Source organism: Lolium perenne, chromosome 1 (assembly GCF_019359855.2).
Source record: "Lolium perenne isolate Kyuss_39 chromosome 1, Kyuss_2.0, whole genome shotgun sequence".
Lineage (NCBI taxonomy): Eukaryota > Viridiplantae > Streptophyta > Magnoliopsida > Poales > Poaceae > Lolium > Lolium perenne.
In genome coordinates this window covers 191,640,115-191,658,727 of record NC_067244.2, presented here as the reverse complement: position 1 = coordinate 191,658,727, position 18,613 = coordinate 191,640,115, and the positions used below count along the sequence as shown (strand labels likewise).

The 18,613-nt window shown below is 44.6% G+C and overlaps 1 protein-coding gene, 1 non-coding gene and 1 pseudogene across 2 annotated transcripts; 2 read left to right on the top strand and 1 right to left on the bottom strand.

Moving 5' to 3' along the window:
• The first annotated feature begins 599 nt into the window (after positions 1 to 599).
• Positions 600 to 4,834, top strand: LOC127316874 (26S proteasome non-ATPase regulatory subunit 14 homolog). The gene is made up of 6 exons (XM_051347346.1): positions 600 to 814; positions 919 to 1,096; positions 2,299 to 2,380; positions 3,916 to 4,092; positions 4,171 to 4,338; positions 4,443 to 4,834. The coding sequence occupies exons 1-6, from the start codon at positions 688 to 690 to the stop codon at positions 4,632 to 4,634; spliced, it is 924 nt and encodes a 307-aa protein (XP_051203306.1). The 5' UTR covers positions 600 to 687; the 3' UTR covers positions 4,635 to 4,834.
• Positions 4,835 to 9,266: 4,432 nt separating this feature from the next.
• On the bottom strand, positions 9,267 to 9,340 carry TRNAN-GUU (transfer RNA asparagine (anticodon GUU)). The gene has a single exon. It is a non-coding gene; the product is annotated as a tRNA-Asn (tRNA).
• Positions 9,341 to 9,417: 77 nt separating this feature from the next.
• LOC127316865 (uncharacterized) lies at positions 9,418 to 17,941 on the top strand (annotated as a pseudogene).
• The last annotated feature ends 672 nt before the right edge of the window (positions 17,942 to 18,613 follow it).

Sequence of the window (18,613 nt, the reverse complement as noted above, 5' to 3'; positions counted from 1 at the left end):
ATTTGAGGAACAGTTTTTGGTTGCCACTTAGTTTAAGTACCTCTCAACATGTGTAAAGATTCATGTAGGTCATTTGTTCTTAGTGGAGCTCTCGGGGCTACTCGTAAATCTGGATAACTATTTTCTTGAGTTATCTTTTGCTGAAAATGAAACAAAAGGGTTAGCTGAAAACGTTAAGAAACCCAGCTCACCGAGGCATCATGGTCCATTGTTTTTTTTTTGCGATCTACATGGCCCATTGCTCGTTTCACAAAACTTTCGGATCATTTTACAAACCGAGCTTGTCTGTTTACCATACTTTACGCGATCTATTAATTCATACTAGTGGTCATAGAGTTGAATTACATGGAAATACAGTTGTTCTGAAACAAAAACACACTGAATTTTCAAGATATTTTGTATTGGAAAATCAAAAACTCGAAAAAAGTAAAACTGAGGCAAAGCTATCCTCATGCCATCGGCTAACAGGGCTCCACAGCCCAGTTCTTCCAACTAGGATATCGCAGCCCAGCTCTTGCACAAAGCATATCGCAGTCCGGTTCCTTCACAAAGCATACCGCGGCCCAATTTCTCCCTCAATAAAAACACTCCAGCCTCGCTGTGCGCTGCGCAGCAGCGACCACCGGGTACTCGCGTGTGTGAAGCAACCGCAGCAAGAAGCGATCCGAAGGCGGCGAAGGCGAAGCCATGGAGCGGCTGCAGAGGATCTTCGGCCAGACGGGGATGGGGCAGCCGGGGAGCGACTCGCCGCTGCTCGACTCCTCCGAGCAGGTCTACATCTCCTCGCTCGCGCTCCTCAAGATGCTCAAGCACGGTCAGCCCCCAACCCTAACCCTAACCCCCCTCCGCCGGCGCTAGGTCCCGGTCCCGTCAGGGCGCGAGATCTGTCCTCACGCGCCGCCGCCGATGACGATGCAGGGAGGGCCGGCGTGCCGATGGAGGTGATGGGCCTGATGCTGGGCGAGTTCGTCGACGACTACACGGTCAGGGTGGTGGACGTCTTCGCCATGCCGCAGAGCGGGACCGGGGTCAGCGTCGAGGCCGTCGACCACGCCTTCCAGACCAACATGCTCGACATGCTCAAGCAGACCGGGAGGTATGCGCTGCCTCATGACTTGCCTCTCCTGATTCTAGTTTTCTGTCGATCCCTGTTTTGAACTGTGGACGCCAGAACTTCTACCAATGTTAGAAGAGATCAGTTAGTTGTGGTTTGCTCTTGTCTTACATCCGTGCCAAGTAAATCAATTTCCAAGTTTGATTCTTTTCAAAAGCTAAGGTTCCTCAATGTTAATAACCATGGGGCCATATGCAATATTGATGTATGCAAAATGCTCCCACATATTCTGTTGTGAAAGATTGACCCTTTTTACAGAAACTAGTAATCGTGCAAGCAAATCAATATCCAAATTTGATTCTTTTCAAAATCTATAGGTTCCTCAATGTTGATAACCATGCGGCCATATGCAATATTGATGTCTGCAAAATGCTCCCACCCGTCCTGTTGTGGAAGATTGACCATTTTTTACAAAAAACAATGAGAAATTATCAGACCTTATTTGTTGGTAAGCGTGATCGTTAAGATATAGCAAAAGCTTCCTGTTACATCAAAACTGGATCATCATACAATGAGGCGGCTATGGAATCGTTCGCTCAAAATAGGCTGAGATGATAACCTAGCACTTCTATTTACTCACAAAATACGAGCAAAACATATTCACCCATGTATGCTCAAAATACAGCCAAAGAATATTCACCCATATAATCTAGTACTTCCATTATACTCACCCATGCAACCATGAGGCCATATGCAGTATTGATGTATGCAAAATGCTCCCACCCGTCCTGTTGTGGAACATTGACCCTTTTTTTGCAAAAAAAAGAGAAATTATCAGACCTTATTTGTTGCTAAGCATGGTCGTTAGGATATATCAAAAGCTTCCTGTTGCATCAAAACTGGATCATGATACAATGAGGCAACTATGGAAACATGCGCTCAAAATACACTGGGTTGATAATCTAGCACTAATATTTACTCACAAAATACGTGCACAAATTATTCAACCATGTATGCTCTGTTAGGGAAATAGAAGCATCATTACTTCTCATACAACATGCAGATCATCTTGATACATATCTAGATTTTGTATGTTTACTGCTAGCAAATTGTTTCGAGTAATAATATTGGCCATAGCTCTTGTGGATGCATTTTCTTTAATAAGAATTCGATGATCAAGTGTGGTATTTGCTCAGTTATTTTGTAGGAAAACAATTTTGTTAATAGTTATACTCCTTTTACAGACCTGAAATGGTGGTAGGCTGGTACCACTCACATCCTGGATTTGGTTGCTGGCTTTCCGGAGTTGACATCAATACTCAGCAGGTCTATGCATTCTCCATCTATTTCTTATTGTTCCTTATGCATTGTAAAACATTGTTTGACAAATGTATATGTAACTTTTGCCAGTCACACTGTACTGCATCGCATCCACTAATTTATCAAATATATGTTAGCCCATCATTATTGTTCTCGTTTATTGTAAAAACGTCCTGATTAACTTGTTTTGACAAACCGATATGTTGGCTGTTATGCAGTCCCACTGTACTGTAGGATAGCAAAGTGAAAAAAATAGAGTAATACTAGTATAATAGGTGATGATCTATAAGTTCACAACAAGCCAAAGCTTAATTATTGAAGGAAAAATCTACTTATAGTTATAGGTGCCATACATATGTCTTAGCTTGCGGTGCTGTCACCCGCACGTCTGATTCCACTTTGACCCATCCAAAGACGGGTGTTGTTTTACCTTATGCTACCGGGGGGAAAGGTAGCTACAAGAGTGTTATAGGCTGACTGCTACATTGGAGCTGCTGCCTTCTAGTATCACAGTAGGCTATGCCTAGTCTCCTTTGTTACAAGCTACTATTACTGTATTACAAGATACGACACAGGAACCTAGCAATCTGCTACAGGACACTACAAATTAAGTACTACAAGTACTCTCTGCCTAGTCAGCTTCGCTGCAGTGTGCACAAGATCTTTTGCAACGTATTTTCCTTTCCCAGCATCATGTATGGATTCTACTTTACTTTTAGCATGGAGCGTGGAACAACTCGAGCTAAAAAAAAGCATGTAACAGCTAGATATTGCGAAAAATATATGATAGGTAATACACTTTAATTAACCGGTAAATATATGCTACAAAATGAGTATCTAGTACCAGATAATCTGGTGTGGCTATAACAACTTTCGATGATTCGACGCTCTACTCTGTGAGCATGGTAGCTGCATCAAACAACCTCGAAAAACCTAGTGATTGTATTTAAAATACACGGTAAGGGTATCTAAACAATATGGTAGCTGCTTTCTAAAAACCTGGTAATTGAATCACAAAAGATGGCAGTGGTGTATAAACAATCTTAAAATCTGGCAACTGTGTCAGAAAACCTGGCAATTGTATTAGAAAACCTGGCAAAGGTGTCTAAACAATCTGGTAGTTGATTTCTGAAAACCTGGCAATTGTATTAGAAAACCTAGAAAGAGTGTCTAAACAATCTGTTAGATGCTTTTAAAAATCTGGTAATTGTATTGGAAAAAGAAAGGGTGTCTGAACAATTAGGTAGCTGCATTCGAAAATCCTGGAAATTGTTTTCGCAAAAAAAAATCCTGGCAATTGTATTACAACCTATTAATTAATTTCGAAAATCTCAAAGTTGTATTTATAAACATGTTAAGCATAAAAGTTAACATCATAGGCAATGATTTGAATAGTGGCAAACGATTTCCTCCCATAGAACATATTATAGTGGCAACCTACTTTATGATTTTAGTGGACCTTATTATACTCTTTTCGAAATCTTGTACTGAAGTGGCCAAGTACGCTTGCAATATTTAACATCTTCAAAGTTGACATGCAGAGTTTTGAAGCTTTAAATCCCAGGGCAGTTGCTGTTGTGATAGATCCCATCCAGAGTGTCAAAGGGAAGGTGGTCATTGATGCATTCCGTCTCATTAACCCTCAGACCATGATGCTTGGCCAGGAGCCACGACAGACAACATCGAATGTTGGCCACCTAAACAAGCCGTCTATTCAGGTAACTACTATAGTCTGGGCCCTATGAACTCTTGTTTTGTTAATTTCTCATAAATGGTTGTATTATCTCCATTGCCAGGCTCTTATTCACGGGCTGAACAGGCACTACTACTCCATTGCAATCAACTACCGGAAAAATGAGCTTGAGGAGAAGATGTTGCTGAACCTACATAAAAAGAAATGGACGGATGGTTTGATTTTGAGGAGGTTTGACACTCATTCAAAGACCAACGAGGAGACTGTTGAGGTGTGTGGTATTCTACTTTTACTCAGAAGATCCGTTTAGTCGACGATGCAAGCTCATGTATTCTTCGTGGTCTGTTATTTACTTATTTGTGTTGTCTTGAGCAGGAAATGCTGAGCCTGGCCATCAAGTACAACAAGGCTGTGCAGGAGGAGGATGAGCTGACGCCTGAGAAACTGGCGATTGCAAATGTTGGGCGGCAGGATGCGAAGAAGCATTTGGAGGAGCATGTCTCGAATTTGATGTCGTCGAACATAGTTCAGACCCTAGGGACCATGCTAGACACAGTTGTCTTTTAGTTTGCTTTCCGACTCTTTATGCTAAACTGTCTTATCATAATGCAAAGAGATTCATGCCATCTACAGGCTGGGTAGGTTTTATTGTCTGCTGTAGCACTATGCCACTATCTTCTGTATTCTTGTTTTGGCTATTATTACTGTTATTACTACTTGAAACACTATTTTTTCCCAAAACAAATGTACTATCAATATTCTTGTTCTGGCTATTAGTGTTCTTTGTGAGACTATTTTGTTCTTGTTCTATGTACCTCTAGCACTGGAGCATGTTGGCAATCTGCCTGACCGTATTGGATCACAAAGATTATGAATTTGGACCCATCTATTTTGCCATCAACAAGGCATGCATAGATAATTTTCTTCGTAGAATTCAGTCCATGGTAATTCATTGTTTTTTTTTTGACAATCAATACCACATATATTCATAGCAACAAATAGTACATGGTAGAGATACATAAACTGACTCCAATGATTACAAAATAATAAAGTCTAGTAACAAATCTTTGAGGTCTTCAATTTCTTTCTTCTTGCAGAACACAATCTTGTACTTTTCTGAAGGCAGCCAAAGATAGATAACGAAACATAGACCTGTAGATATCGACGAAAGTTCTCCCATAATTTTTTGAACCGCAATGCCAAGGCTACGTGCACACACGCAACCATTAAAGCAGTCATACAATATCGGCAAGAGTACCAACACCAGTATATCAGGAAATAATAACCGACTAGCTTTGTCGTCATCGATGGAGAGCCGAGAGTACGAATCACCATTGTCGAGGACGTAGCAGCCGGGACAAAAACTGCGAGCATAATCCTCCTCGCGGCAACAACGACAAAAGATCCAAAATCGATCTGGCGAAGCAAGATCTGAAGACCCATACCTAGAAAATTGTGATTGTTCAACACCACCATTGACGCCGGGAAGAAGATCTCGTCGCCGAACGAAAGGCCGAAGATCACTTATTGCAGGCGATGCCATCTCCATTGAGGGGAAACCAACAAGAAGGCGGCTACCAAAATCCTAACATAGTCTAATGAACACAATACTTTTTTTTCGAAACTCCACGCATAGATCGGGTTCCCCACTCCTCCCAACGCCGGCGAAGCCGACCGGAGGAGGGGGAACCAATCTATGGAGAAGGATAAACTAGAGGCGGCTAGGGTTAAGGCGGCGGATGAGAGGAGAGACATGATACGATCCGGTATGTAGAACAGATTTAATTCATTGTTTTCTTGATCACGCCAAATGATCGGGCTGCCTTCATTTGCCCGATCTAATCAATCATAAGATACAAGTGTTCAAGTTTTTAAGCAAGAGTGAAGAGCGTAGACTAGCCTTCATTTGCCTGACGTAGGGAATCATAAGCCTAAAATTTATGAATCGGAGCTGATACACTACTAACTTTTGTAGCACTGTCCGTTGTTTTCTTCATTTTTTTTTCTCCTTGACACACGCTTTAGTGACATGGCATCCTTAGTTTGGAAGCTTGGGACCTCTAAGTGCATTTTTTTTGTTCGGTTGATCATCTAAAATAGAGTTTGGATGATGGATAGACTTGAGAGGGGAGGAGCAAAATTGTGAAAGATGCAAGCTTTTGCAACCAAGTGCAAGAATCCGCCTCCCACATTCTTTTTAAGTGCCGGTTCACTATTAGAGTGTGGTCCAATGTCGAGAATTAACTTGGACTTCACGATGTTGATACAACTAGTTAGCACACTATGCGTACCATCAAGGAGTAGGGAATTGAGGCGATACACAAAGAAGACAATGGCGTCACTTCTGATGCTGATTTTGTGAGAAATATGGAAGAAAAGAAACACACGCGTTCTCTAAAACAGCACCGTACCTCGAACATGCTCTGTAACCTAAATAAACGAAAAAGGGGCAATGTGGAGCCTCAGATCAGGCTTTGGTTTTGTGCTTAACCTCTTTGACAAGTCGTGGTTTGTAAGACCTTTAATTTTTTTCTTAACAATAATATGTTCCAGTAAAAAAATTAATGAGCAAAATGTACAAGCATTGAGTTGCAGACTAAAACTGACTGCACGAAAAAGATAGGAACGCTAGAAGGACCTCTCCCGGTTAAGTCGTGGTTTGTAAGGGCATCTCCAACCACGCGACCCAAACCGCGCCCGCGCGTCCGTTTGGGTCGAGCCGGACAAAAACGCGGCCCAGCGCGCGGACCTATCCCTAAAACGGATGGCCGCGGCGTCCGGGACGACCAAAACCCGGCCCAAATCTGGGACGAGTTTGCGTGGCCGCGGACGCCGGATGCTGGTCGCTCGCGTCCTCCCCTTGTCCGCCCCTGGCCCGCCTGTCTGTCTCCCACAACACAAACCCCTCGCACACATCTCCCGGCGCTCCGCCGCTAGCCAAGGACCGGCGATCTGGGAGAGGCGTCGACGCCAGCCACCGTCGTCGACACGCCAGCAAGCGGGGCGGAAGCATAGGTCGCGGCCCCGCGCTGCTTTCGCCGCGTCGGAGCAGAGTCGGAGGACGCCGTCACCGTCGCCGCTGTCCTCCCACTGTCGCGAGACCTCCCGCCATTCGCAGCTGCGCCGTTGCCGCCGGAGGTGAGCTCTCGTGCACCGTGTTTGCAGACCGCAAGTCGGCCGAGACGGCCATGGCCTGCAGGTCCCTACGGACGCACCGGATGGCCTCCGCGTGCGACGTGTTCGATGAAATGGGCATACTAAAATTTGTCCCTTTTCATCTGTAGATCATGGTGGACAGCGACGACGACTACTTCTTCAAGAACTTCATCGATACGTCGTCCGACGAGGACTCGGACGACGAATTTTTCACGGATGCTGCGCTGATGATCCACGATCACATTGTCTCGCAGATCCCCGTGCACCGGGGGTCCTTGCCGGGGCGCGCCGCCGCCTTGGACCGCAAAAGAGAACGCGGCCACGACCAGCTCTTCACCGATTACTTCCACCCCAAGGCATTGTACACGCCGGCCTTGTTTCGCCGTCGTTTTCGGATGTCCAGACCGTTGTTCCGCCGGATAATGGATGGCGTCAAGCTCTACGACGACTACTTCCACGCGAAAGTGGATGCAATTGGCAAGGTAGGCCTCTCTTCGTACTCGTAAATGCACAAAGAGCCGATTAGGATGCTTGCATATGGCGTTGCCGGTGATTTCGTAGATGAGTACACGCGCATGAGTGAGTCTACCGGCTTGGAAGCGATGTACGTGTTCTCAGAGAGCGTTGATAGGTTCGTTCGGAGAACAAGACTCTCCGGCAACCTCTCGCAGAGGACACGGCTCGTCGTTGTCAATCAACGCTTCCGTGGGGTTTCGGGATGCTTGGCAGCATAGATCGCATGCACTCGGGAGTGGAAGAACCGCCCCTTTGGTTGGCAGGAGGCATACAGCGGTCATTCTGAGGGGTGCACAATCATTCTTGAAGCTGTTGCTTCACAGGATACATGGATTTGGCACTCATTCTTCAGAATGGCTGGCTCGCACAATGACATCAATGTGCTGCAGCGCTCTCCGGTGTTTGATAGGTTAGCGTACGGTCAGTCCCCTGATGTGGATTTTGAGATCAATGGCCACCACTACACCAAGGGGTACTACCTTGCTGATGGTATCTATCCACCTTGGGCTACACTCGTGAAGACAATCCGAAAACCCAACTCAGTGCAGGAGGCAAGGTTTGCCAAAGAGCAGGAGGCAGCCCGGAAAGATGTCGAGCGGGCGTTTGGCATCCTCCAAGCTCGTTGGGCTATCGTCAGACACCCTGCCAGAGCCTGGGATGTGCAAACTCTGTGGGAGGTGATGACCGCATGTGTAATCATGCATAACATGATTGTTGAGGTAGAGCGGGATGATTCACTCTATGATAATGACTGGGAGGGCCAGGGAGAGTTGGTTACTCCTCAATGTGGTCCGGCATCATTCCAGGAAGTTCTTCATGCACACCATGAAATTCGAGATCTAGCTGTACACAACCAGCTGCAGGCAGATTTGATCGAGCACGTCTGGCAGCATGTAGGCAACAATGCTGCAAACAACGATGATGAAGGAAATCCGGTAGCCTAGATCATTTGTATCGTTTTTTCATTTTTTTTTGAATAATACTTTATCCTTCATTACGTGGACAATGTAATGTGTAATAAATTCTGAGCATTTGAACTATTATATATATTTTCTACAATTTATTTTGTGTTTTTATACTGGATTTACAAGAAAAAGTACTGTACGGGGCCGCGACCCAAACCGGCCGCGTTGGGCGCAGGGCGCGACCCAAACGGACGCGCGGACGCGGGGCTCCGTCCGCGCTTCCGGGCGGCCACGCAAACGGCCCAAAACGTCCGCGCTTCCGGGCGGCCACGCAAACGGCCCAAAACGGACGGCCCAGCGCGTCCGTTTGGGTCATGCGGTTGGAGATGCCCTAAGACCTCTAAAACTGCTCTTTAATGAATAAAAATAGCAAATCTTTTATCTTATTTTTAAAAAAACTTTAATACGGAGTAATATAGTTTAGTGAAAAAAGTTAATGATCAAAATGTAGAAGCATTGAGTTGCAGACTAAAACCGTCCCGCACGAAAAAAGAACGCAATTTGGTCTAGTGAAAAAAAAAATCTAATGATAAAAATGCAGAAGCATTCACGAAAAAAGAATCGCTAGAAGGAGGGCTTGAACCTCCGACCTTGTGGTTAACAGCCACACGCTCTGGCCAACTGAGCTATTCCAGCTTAGGTGTTGGTCTTCATGTTGTTTCTTACCAGTACGATTTCAAAAGTTTAGCATTGGACCAGCACACGCACGCGTAATAATCCCAGCTCGGAAAAAAAAAAACGCCGGTCTATCTCCTCCCCCTCCGGCTGACACCTCCGCCACCCACAGCTCAATTCCGGTCCGGCCGCTCCGCCACCAATCGAATCGACGCCGGCGACCAAGCCAGCGTTTGCTCTCCTCGGTCTGTTCCCAAGTTTCCGCACCAGCGGCTAACCGTAGGTCCGTGGCCCGCGGCAGTGGCATCTGAGACGACTAGCGTGCCGGGCGGCGTTGATCGCGCTCCTGCCGTTCCTCTGCTCGTGCTACGTAGAGAGGCCTCTGGAGGAAGGCGACGCGGTGAGCTAACCGCACCCTTACTAGTTACTAGTACTGCAACTCGTCTTGGTAAACTGATTTCCTCCTACCAACTAGTAGTAGTATGCCAATAATCTTTGGTAGTACACAGTTGCTGATTAAGCAATGGAAGGACGTCGTTTAGAGCAAATGTCTTTAATTGTCCATCTTTCATCAATTTTCGATATAGCTACCGGGAACTGGGTGCACATTATTGATGGGAGGCCATTGTAATATTTGATAGGTCTTGAACTATTCCAAAGAATCATGTTAGTTTGGTCTGTAAACGCAGGTATAAATTGGGTGACAGCATTATGGGTGGTGTGTTGTCTCCACGCTTGATCCAGAAACAATGTTCGATCTGCCAGTGGAATTTCGTGCAAAAAGGCCCCATGGTATTCTAGGATTAGAACTTCATGGTTGCCAGGGCCTTTGCTAGTACTCTGCTCTGCTAGCACACATGGTTAGAACTTCCTGTACAACTAATAAGTCTGCAGTTAATCCCATTAAAGGCCATAGTTCTCGAAAAAAAGGCCCTGGTTATTCCTTGTCTTCCGCATCTTCACCAGCCACGAGTAGGAGAATGGGACAGAGTAAAGTAAGAAGCCCGGGCTAGGATTCGGCGCTTTGAAGACCGCAACGCCACCAGCCAGGGGTCTGAACCCAAGTAGTGTTTGTTTTTGTTATTGTTGCGATTAGTTTAGCAGCGAGGGAGAGAGGGAGAGAGAGAGAGAGAGAGAGAGAGAGAGAGAGAGAGAGAGAGAGAGATAGAGAGGAACAAGAAAGTTATCTAAGAAGCTTGTGGCAACTCCAATCCTAACTAGAACAAAATATGCACATCTCTCTGTAAACATATATCTTCCCATCCTACAACGCACCATATTTCGTCCTGAGCAGCACAACTCTCATGCAGGCAGGTGACATCCCTCACCGACGACAGCCTCCCCAACACGTCCCTCACGGGTGACGGCCTCCACACCGTGAAAATCCTGGCAGGCAGGAGCCCCTCTCAAGCATCTACATATGTGTTCCTAATATCTGGTAGCAAGCTACAACTTATAAAATTAATTTTAATTTATTTCATTGCAATTACTGTTTACTGGTTCATGATTGGCGGCGTCAGCTGTATTAACGGATGAACTCTTTTTGATTCATGGATGCAGGCCAGTGCAGCAGATACCGTACACACTGAGAGATCTTTGTGCGTGGCGCACCTGAGGAGTCTAGAGGATGAATGCGCTCATCAGCGCAGCGCTATGGGTGGTGGGCAAGGCACTGGCTCCCGTTGCCAATGGCGTGCTGGGGGATTGGGATAACAGCAAGAACCTGGGCCTCAACGTTGAGGCCCTGGGAACAGAACTGCTGCTCGTGAAGGCCACGCTCGAAACCGCCAGCCGCAAGCACATCGGCGGCCAAGCCATGGAGGAGTTGCTATGGAAGCTGCGGGACTCGGCGAGCTGTGCCGAGGACTTGTTGGACGAGCTGGACTACTTCCGCATCCATGACGAGCTCCACGACACGTACGACGCTGCAGACCATCATGCCAAGGGTGGCATCCATGACCTTGCCCTCAATGCTCATCACACTGCCAGAGCTGTGCTTGGTTTATCCTCTGCTGCCGCCCCTGCTGAACCTGGACAAGTACTAGAAGATGCAAGACAGCGGGTCGGCTGCTGCTACTGGCCACGTGCTAGGCAGAGGTCACATGGCAGTTCCTCCGCTGTGCCAAACGCCAATCAGGCTGATGAGGAGAAGGTCAGTGGATGCATGCCCAAGCTCGGTAAACTTCTCCCTCACTCATCTTCCCCACATGTTCATGATGATAATTCTGGCCAGTCAACTCTTTATGGTCCGCCCCAGATTGAGCATTCGCAAGAAACACCATTTTTGGGGTTTAATAGGGTTGATTTCTCTGAAAGAATGAAGCACATTGTAGAGCAACTGCAGCCTGTGCGCAGAGAGGTTACCAAGATTCTGCAGAGTTGTGACCGTATCACTGTCCCAGATATTGCCCATAGTCGTCCCATCACCACCGGTCAAAGTATAGAGCCAAAATTGTATGGGAGGGACAATATCGTGAATAGCATCATATATGATATGACCAAGGGTAAATACCGTATCAAGGATCTAACTGTTCTTCCGATTGTTGGTCCAGGGGGAATAGGGAAGACAACTCTCATACAACACATATATCACAACAAAGAAGTGCAAAATCATTTTCAGGTAGTGATTTGGGTATGTGTATCCCTCAGTTTCAATCTGAATAAGCTGCTTGAAGATATTAAAAAATACCTCCCTCCAGTTGAAGGGGAAAAGGGGTATAGACCAGAAGAGCTGATTGAAAAACGATTAAAATCCAAAAGGTTCTTGATTGTATTGGATGATATGTGGGAGTGCAGTAATGAGGATGACTGGGAAAGGTTATTACTGCCACTCAAAACATCACAAGAAAAGGGTAGCATGATTCTAGTGACAACTCGATTTCCAGCAATAGCACAGATGGTTGGGACAAATGACCATTCAATAGAGTTGGAAGGTTTAGAATCTAAATATTTTAGAGAATTATTCCATTCATTTGTCTTTGGTGATGACCAACGTAGAAGGGATCACGGTTTTCTTCTTGAGACTGGAGATAAGATAATGGTAAAACTAAAGGGATCCCCGCTTGCAGCAAAAACTGTTGGGAGATTACTGAGAAAGGACCTTAATTTGCGTCATTGGAGAAGGATCCTAGAAAGTAAAGAATGGGAGACTCAGACCGGTGTCAATGACATTATGCCTGCCTTGAAGCTTAGCTATGACTATCTCCCTTTCCAATTGCAACAATGTTTTCTCTATTCAGCACTGTTTCCTGAAGATTTTAAGTTCAGTGGCGGATATCTGATCAATTTTTGGATAGGACTAGATATCTTACAATCTGATGCTCAAAACCGAACATTTGAAGACATCGCATTGAGCAATTTAAATGATTTGGTCGCGCATGGATTTTTCATAGAGGGAATTTATGATTCTCCGTGGTATGTTATGCATGACCTGCTACATGATTTAGCATTGCAAGTTGCATCCCGTGACTGTATTAGTTTACATCGCTCCAATGTGGGATCAGTATACATTCAGGCATCCATCCGTCACTTGTCTATAATCATAGATGATGATGATGATACAGTGTCTCGTGAAAACTTTAATAGCCAATTAAGAAAGCTGAAGACAAGATTGAAGGTTAAACAATTGCATACTTTGATGTTTTTTGGAGAAATAGATGAAAGTTTTGTCAACACTTTGGGTGATTTGTTTGGGGAAGCAAAGGCTCTTCGCTTTCTCCATTTGGTTAACATGCCATCTTCTGTGGAGTCCGTGTTAAATAACTTTTCAGAACTTGTTCACCTACGATACCTATGTCTGGGGACAAAATATGGGAGGGATATGCATTTACCACTTGCCATTTCTAGATTTTATCATTTGAGGATTCTGGATCTAGGACAGTGGTATGGTTGTTGTGATTTGCCCAAAGACATGAGCAACCTTGCAAAATTGCGTCATTTTTATGCCCCAAGTGATGAGTTGCATTCTGATATGCTTAACGTGGGAAAACTTGTACTCTTAGAAGAGTTAAAGGTATTTAGAGCCAATAAAGAAAGTGAAGGATTTGAACCAAGGCAACTAGAGCATTTGACCGAACTAAGGGAGCTTGGCATCTATAACCTTGAGAATATACACACGAGAGAAGAAGCAGCTAAAGTAAAACTGATAGAGAAAAACTACTTGGAGAGGTTAACATTAGATTGGGATAGTGAGCGGTGTTATACTGAGCCTGGTGTGGAAGCAGTCGTCCTTGAGAGCCTTCAACCACATAGATATCTTGAAGAATTGTGCATTAGAGGGCATGGAGGTCCTTCTTGTCCAACATGGCTGGGTGATAATCTCGCTGTTGAAGCTCTTCAATCTCTTCATCTCGTTGGTGTTTCTTGGAAATGTCTCCCTTCTTTAGGGAAGATGCACGGTCTTGATACATTAAAATTGTACAATATTGCCTTAATGAAGGAGTTTGTGATAGAGCAAAGCTTTTGCAGGCTAATAAGGCTTGAACTTGTTGGCTTGGGAAGTTTCGAAAACTGGGTACCATCGCAGGAGGCTCATATGTTTCCTCTTTTGCAACTACTGATTATAAGAGGCTGCCCTAAACTCTTGGGGCTGCCACTTTCAAACCACATTGTTTCCCCTAAACCAGATCAAGACGGGACCATTGATTGGTTTCCTAAACTGCAAAATCTTATCATAAAAAAATGTCCAGAATTCTTAGCGCCTTATATCCCCTGGACCAAAACTCTGCGTTCTGTTAAGCTTGGAGGTGTACAGATACTAGAAAAGTTTCAGTACTCCTCAGAATCATCCGATGTGTCTATTATTGGGAAGGATGATTTGCAGAGCTTAGATCAGGTGTTAGCATTCAATAACTTGACAGGTCTTGAGCAGCTGACACTCCGGGAGTGCCCACCTCTGGAGTCGAAGCACCTTCGGATGCTAACCTCTCTGAAGAAACTGGATGCAGACAGTTTATATGGTCTAGTTGGGCCATTAGGTGAGGGTGATGTTGAATGGCAACTGCCTGTTGAGTGTCTTGTGGTCCGAGAATATCGTGGTGCTAGTGGGAAGGAATTGACAGAGCTTCTCACCCACCTCCCAAGACTCTCCATATTGGGGATCAGAAGCTGTACAAAGATAACACAGCTGGCAGTGGGGGTGGATGTGCAGCAACACACAACGTCAGCAGCAGCATCAGAGGTCAAAGAAGGAGGTAGGACAATGTCAGCAACATCAGAGGTGGAAGAAGATGGGCTGCTGCTCTTACCGGCCCATCTCTCTGATTCGCTGCGGGAGTTGTACATCGACGGATGCCGAGAGCTGGTTCTGATGGACCCTTCAACTTCTCTTCCTGCCAGAGGAGGAGGACAAAGAGGGCTCCAAACCTTGCGATCTCTCCAGAGCTTACATGTTATTTACTCCCCCAAGTTTCTATCTGCCATCAGCTCTTTTTCCTGCTGCCTTTTCCCATCTTCTCTGCAAAACCTCAGTCTTAATGGTGTGGGAGGCATGGGGATGCTGGATCCCCTCTCGAACCTCACCTCCCTCACCCAATTAGAATTGTGGTGTTGCGGAAATGATCTAAGATGCAATGGCATGGAGCCTCTCCTTGTCGCCGGGGGGACAGCTCAGAGAATTATACGTCTGTGGCAGCCCTAGATTCTTTGATGGATGGGATGCCAATCCCAGGCAGCTGCTGCTGCAGGATGATGGAGGAGAAGTGCAGTTTGTTCCACCCCCTGCAGTTTGTTCTTCCAAACTGCAAATGCTCAGTACAGATGACGTCATGGGACTCCTTGCAGCGCCCATCTGCAGCTTCCTGTCTCCCTCCCTCACCTACCTGTCCCTTTATGGGAACGGAGAGATGGAGCGTTTCACCGAGGAGCAAGAGGACGCCCTTCACCTCCTTGCCTCCCTCCAGCAACTCAAGTTTAATTATTTCGGCAAGCTTCAGCACCTCCCTGGAGGGCTGCACAAGCTGACCAACCTCAAGCGGTTAGAGGTCGATTCATGTCCAGCTGTCCGGTCACTGCCCACGGATGTCCTCCCCAAATCACTGCAAGAATTAGATGTCTGCGCCTGTGACAACGAGGATCTAATACAGCAGTGCAGAGGCTTAGTGGGAACCATCCCAGAAATCATACTATGACTGATCCAAGGTAGCAACACAAATATATTTCATTGCTTTCTTCCACCTCGCCCTTTTCTTGCATTATTATGATCTAATCAGTGTTTGTTTCCATCTACTACACAGGCCTCTCCTTGGAGGGGTTTCGCTTGTACATTCTTCTAGCCTTTTTACAACTCAATTCTCATCACACATGCACATTTGCTGCCATATGCATGACATGGGGGTGTTGTGGCCACCCCTTCCTTCCTGTACATAAATCTGGTAAGTATATCCAACTTGGAACTTTGCTCCTGCTGTACCATTCCAATTATCTAAGATGTGTTCTCCACTTCCCTCGTCTTCCCACTCGCACGTTAAGAAAACCAATGTGATTTTCTTCATGGACGAGAATCATGAAATCAGTCATTTATTCACCATTTGTTTTTGTTTTCTATGCAGGTGTTCTTATGTTCGTTCTCAAAGGTTTCTACGTACTTTGCATTTAAATTTGGGTTTTCAATACTCCTCAAAGACTCGGTGGTGGTTTACTTGGCTAGTTCGGGTGTGAGAATCAAAATACCGATTGGGCATAATTCAGGAATGAATTAGACTATGGTGCTACACTAGTGACATTATGGTCATCTTGTTACTTTCTGTACATAAATCTGGTAAGTACATCAACTCCAAGTTCACTCCTGCTATATCGTATCAATAACAACTTCCGCTTATGCTCTTGCTATATCATGCTTCCATTTTTCCTTCTCAGGGCAGTGAAAATGGTTCTCCTATGAAAGCATTATTTAATAGTTGTTTCTCTGCGCACCTTGTTATTTTTGCTCACAAGTTGAGGAAATCAATATCACTATCAGCTAATTCCTTTTGGGAGGTTCTTTATTTCCTGGACGGAATTCATGAAATGTTGCATGCACTCACCCATTTATTTTGGATTTCTATGCAGGTGTTCTTATGTCCGTTCTCTTAGGCTTCTCCATACTTTGCATTTAAATTTCGGTGGCCGTCACTCATCCAGACTTGGTTGTGTACATGATTAATTCGAGTATTAAGATCAAAATATCACACGGAATGGTTGTGGAATAAATCAAACTCCCGTGTTCTGCTACTGATTTTAAGGTTTTCACTTTTTTCACTGCTGCATTGCTATCATTACCGGGTGTTCTTGCATTCAACATTTCTCGTGGCTTGTTGTGCAGGCGTCTGTCGTGTTTACATCACTCATTGTGCATCTGGAAGCTCAGGTTTGAGGATCAGAAGATCATCGTGGATAACTATTGGAAAGACCTTCCTTCACGTACAGAACTCTGGTAAGTACATCTAAATTAGAACTTTACTCTGGATGTACCATATCAATTGTGTCAACTTCAACTTAGACCTTGTTTCAAAAAAAAAAAACATCGACTTACCTGTCACTGAAAAAAAGAACTTACCTTTAATACTCCTGCCGTGCCAGATTTCTATTTTTCTTCTGACTAGAAAAAGGGCATACCCCTGAAAGCTCCCACACATTGTGGGGTCTAGGGAAGGGTATTTCTAGGCAGCATTTCCCTTGCATTATTTTTCTTCTGACTGTATGAAAATATTTCTGCTAAAGCATTATTAAAGATTTGTCTCTCCATGCTCATTGTCTTCTCCCAAGTCGAGAAAACCGACGTAATTATCAGTCAAAATGGAAATCAACCAAAATCTGTGATGTAATCACCATTTATTTTGATTTTTTTGTGCTGGTGTGTGTTCGCTTTTGCCGGGATCGAAATTTTGCTTCTGCATATTTTGCATTTAAATTTGAGTTCTTGTCATTCATCGGGGCTTGGTAGTCTACTCAGCTAGTTTGGCTGTCAGGATCAAAAAATCACTATGGCATAAGTATGGAATAAATAAGATTTTGGGGTCATTCTACTGATATTAAGGCTAGTAATCTTTTCGCTCTGCTACATTTCTATAGGTACCAGGTGCTCGTGTATGCATCATTTCTGTTGGCTTGTTACTGCCGAAATGGCCAGCGTTTGCTTGACAATGATATAATGCTGCTCATCTGTTCTTGCTTGAAGCTTTGTCTGCTGCTGTCCTAGCGCAGGAACATTCGAGATTGGGTGGATGGGCAGGGAACACGAAGATGGGGGCAAAATCTTTGTTGTAGAGGGAGGGGGCGATTAGCAGATGCAAAATCGGTGGAGGAGGAGATGGGGCTCACAATGGGTCATAAAATTCTCCGCGAACGTATTGAACAATATAATAGGAAAGTAGGGATTGAGAATATTGGTCGCGTAGTTCAAGTGGGGGATGGGATTGCTCGTATTATAGGTCTTGGTGAAATAATGTCAGGTGAATTAGTCGAATTTGCAGAAGGCACTAGGAGTATTGCTCTTAATTTGGAATCCAAAAATGTTGGCTCTTAGCACGTTATTATAGGCAGTGATTTTTCTTACGATACAAGTACTCCAATGCATTGTTTTTTAGGGTTGTATCTAAATTTAATGGTATGTATCTATGTGATTCGCTACTAATCCCTTTTGCCTATGGCCGCGTGCAAGTGTTGGGTGTTGCATGAGATCAAAACCATTAAATTCCGTTAAATTTAATTTAATGGTTTTGAAGTAAGATACTCCCTCTAAAGGCACGCACCTAGACCTAGGGACGGTCTCTGCCGAGCGACGGTCTCCACCCCGAGACGCTAGTAGGGTCGCTTCCACGGAGCAAGCGTGGCTTCAAATTCTCAACCTTTGCTCTAGTACCAATTATTGGAATTCGTCTAATCACATAAAAAACACAAACACGACACAGTCGCCAAGGGAACATGGCGTGTCTGTTTCTTTTGTCTTTATATCCTTGTCTGTTTCGTTTGTCTTTATATCTCTTTTCTTTAAACTCTTCTATATACAATCTAGGGCGGCTTTGATGTGCTTATATACACGCACGACAGACCAAGCACCGACTCAAGACCATTGCCTAAGCCTACAATGACACAAATCCTAGCACTACACGATCTTCTAGTCTACTACTTCCATACCAAAGTTTAAGGCTTGTATTATATTTACAAAGTCAAACTATGTCATATCTAATCAAGTTTTTACCAAAACATTAACATGAAAAATATAAAATCAATATTATTAGATAGATAATAAAATATATTTTCATACTTTATTGGTAGATTCTTTTGAAAATTTAATCAAACTTTAATTGATTTGAT

Excerpts from the sequence above, each read along its gene's own strand:
- LOC127316874 (XM_051347346.1), top strand. The coding sequence starts at position 688 with ATGGAGCGGCTGCAGAGGATCTTCGGCCAGACGGGGATGGGGCAGCCG. Across the intron at positions 815-918 it reads CCTCAAGATGCTCAAGCACG|GGAGGGCCGGCGTGCCGATG; the intron begins GTCAGCCCCCAA and ends ATGACGATGCAG. Across the intron at positions 2,381-3,915 it reads TTGACATCAATACTCAGCAG|AGTTTTGAAGCTTTAAATCC; the intron begins GTCTATGCATTC and ends GTTGACATGCAG.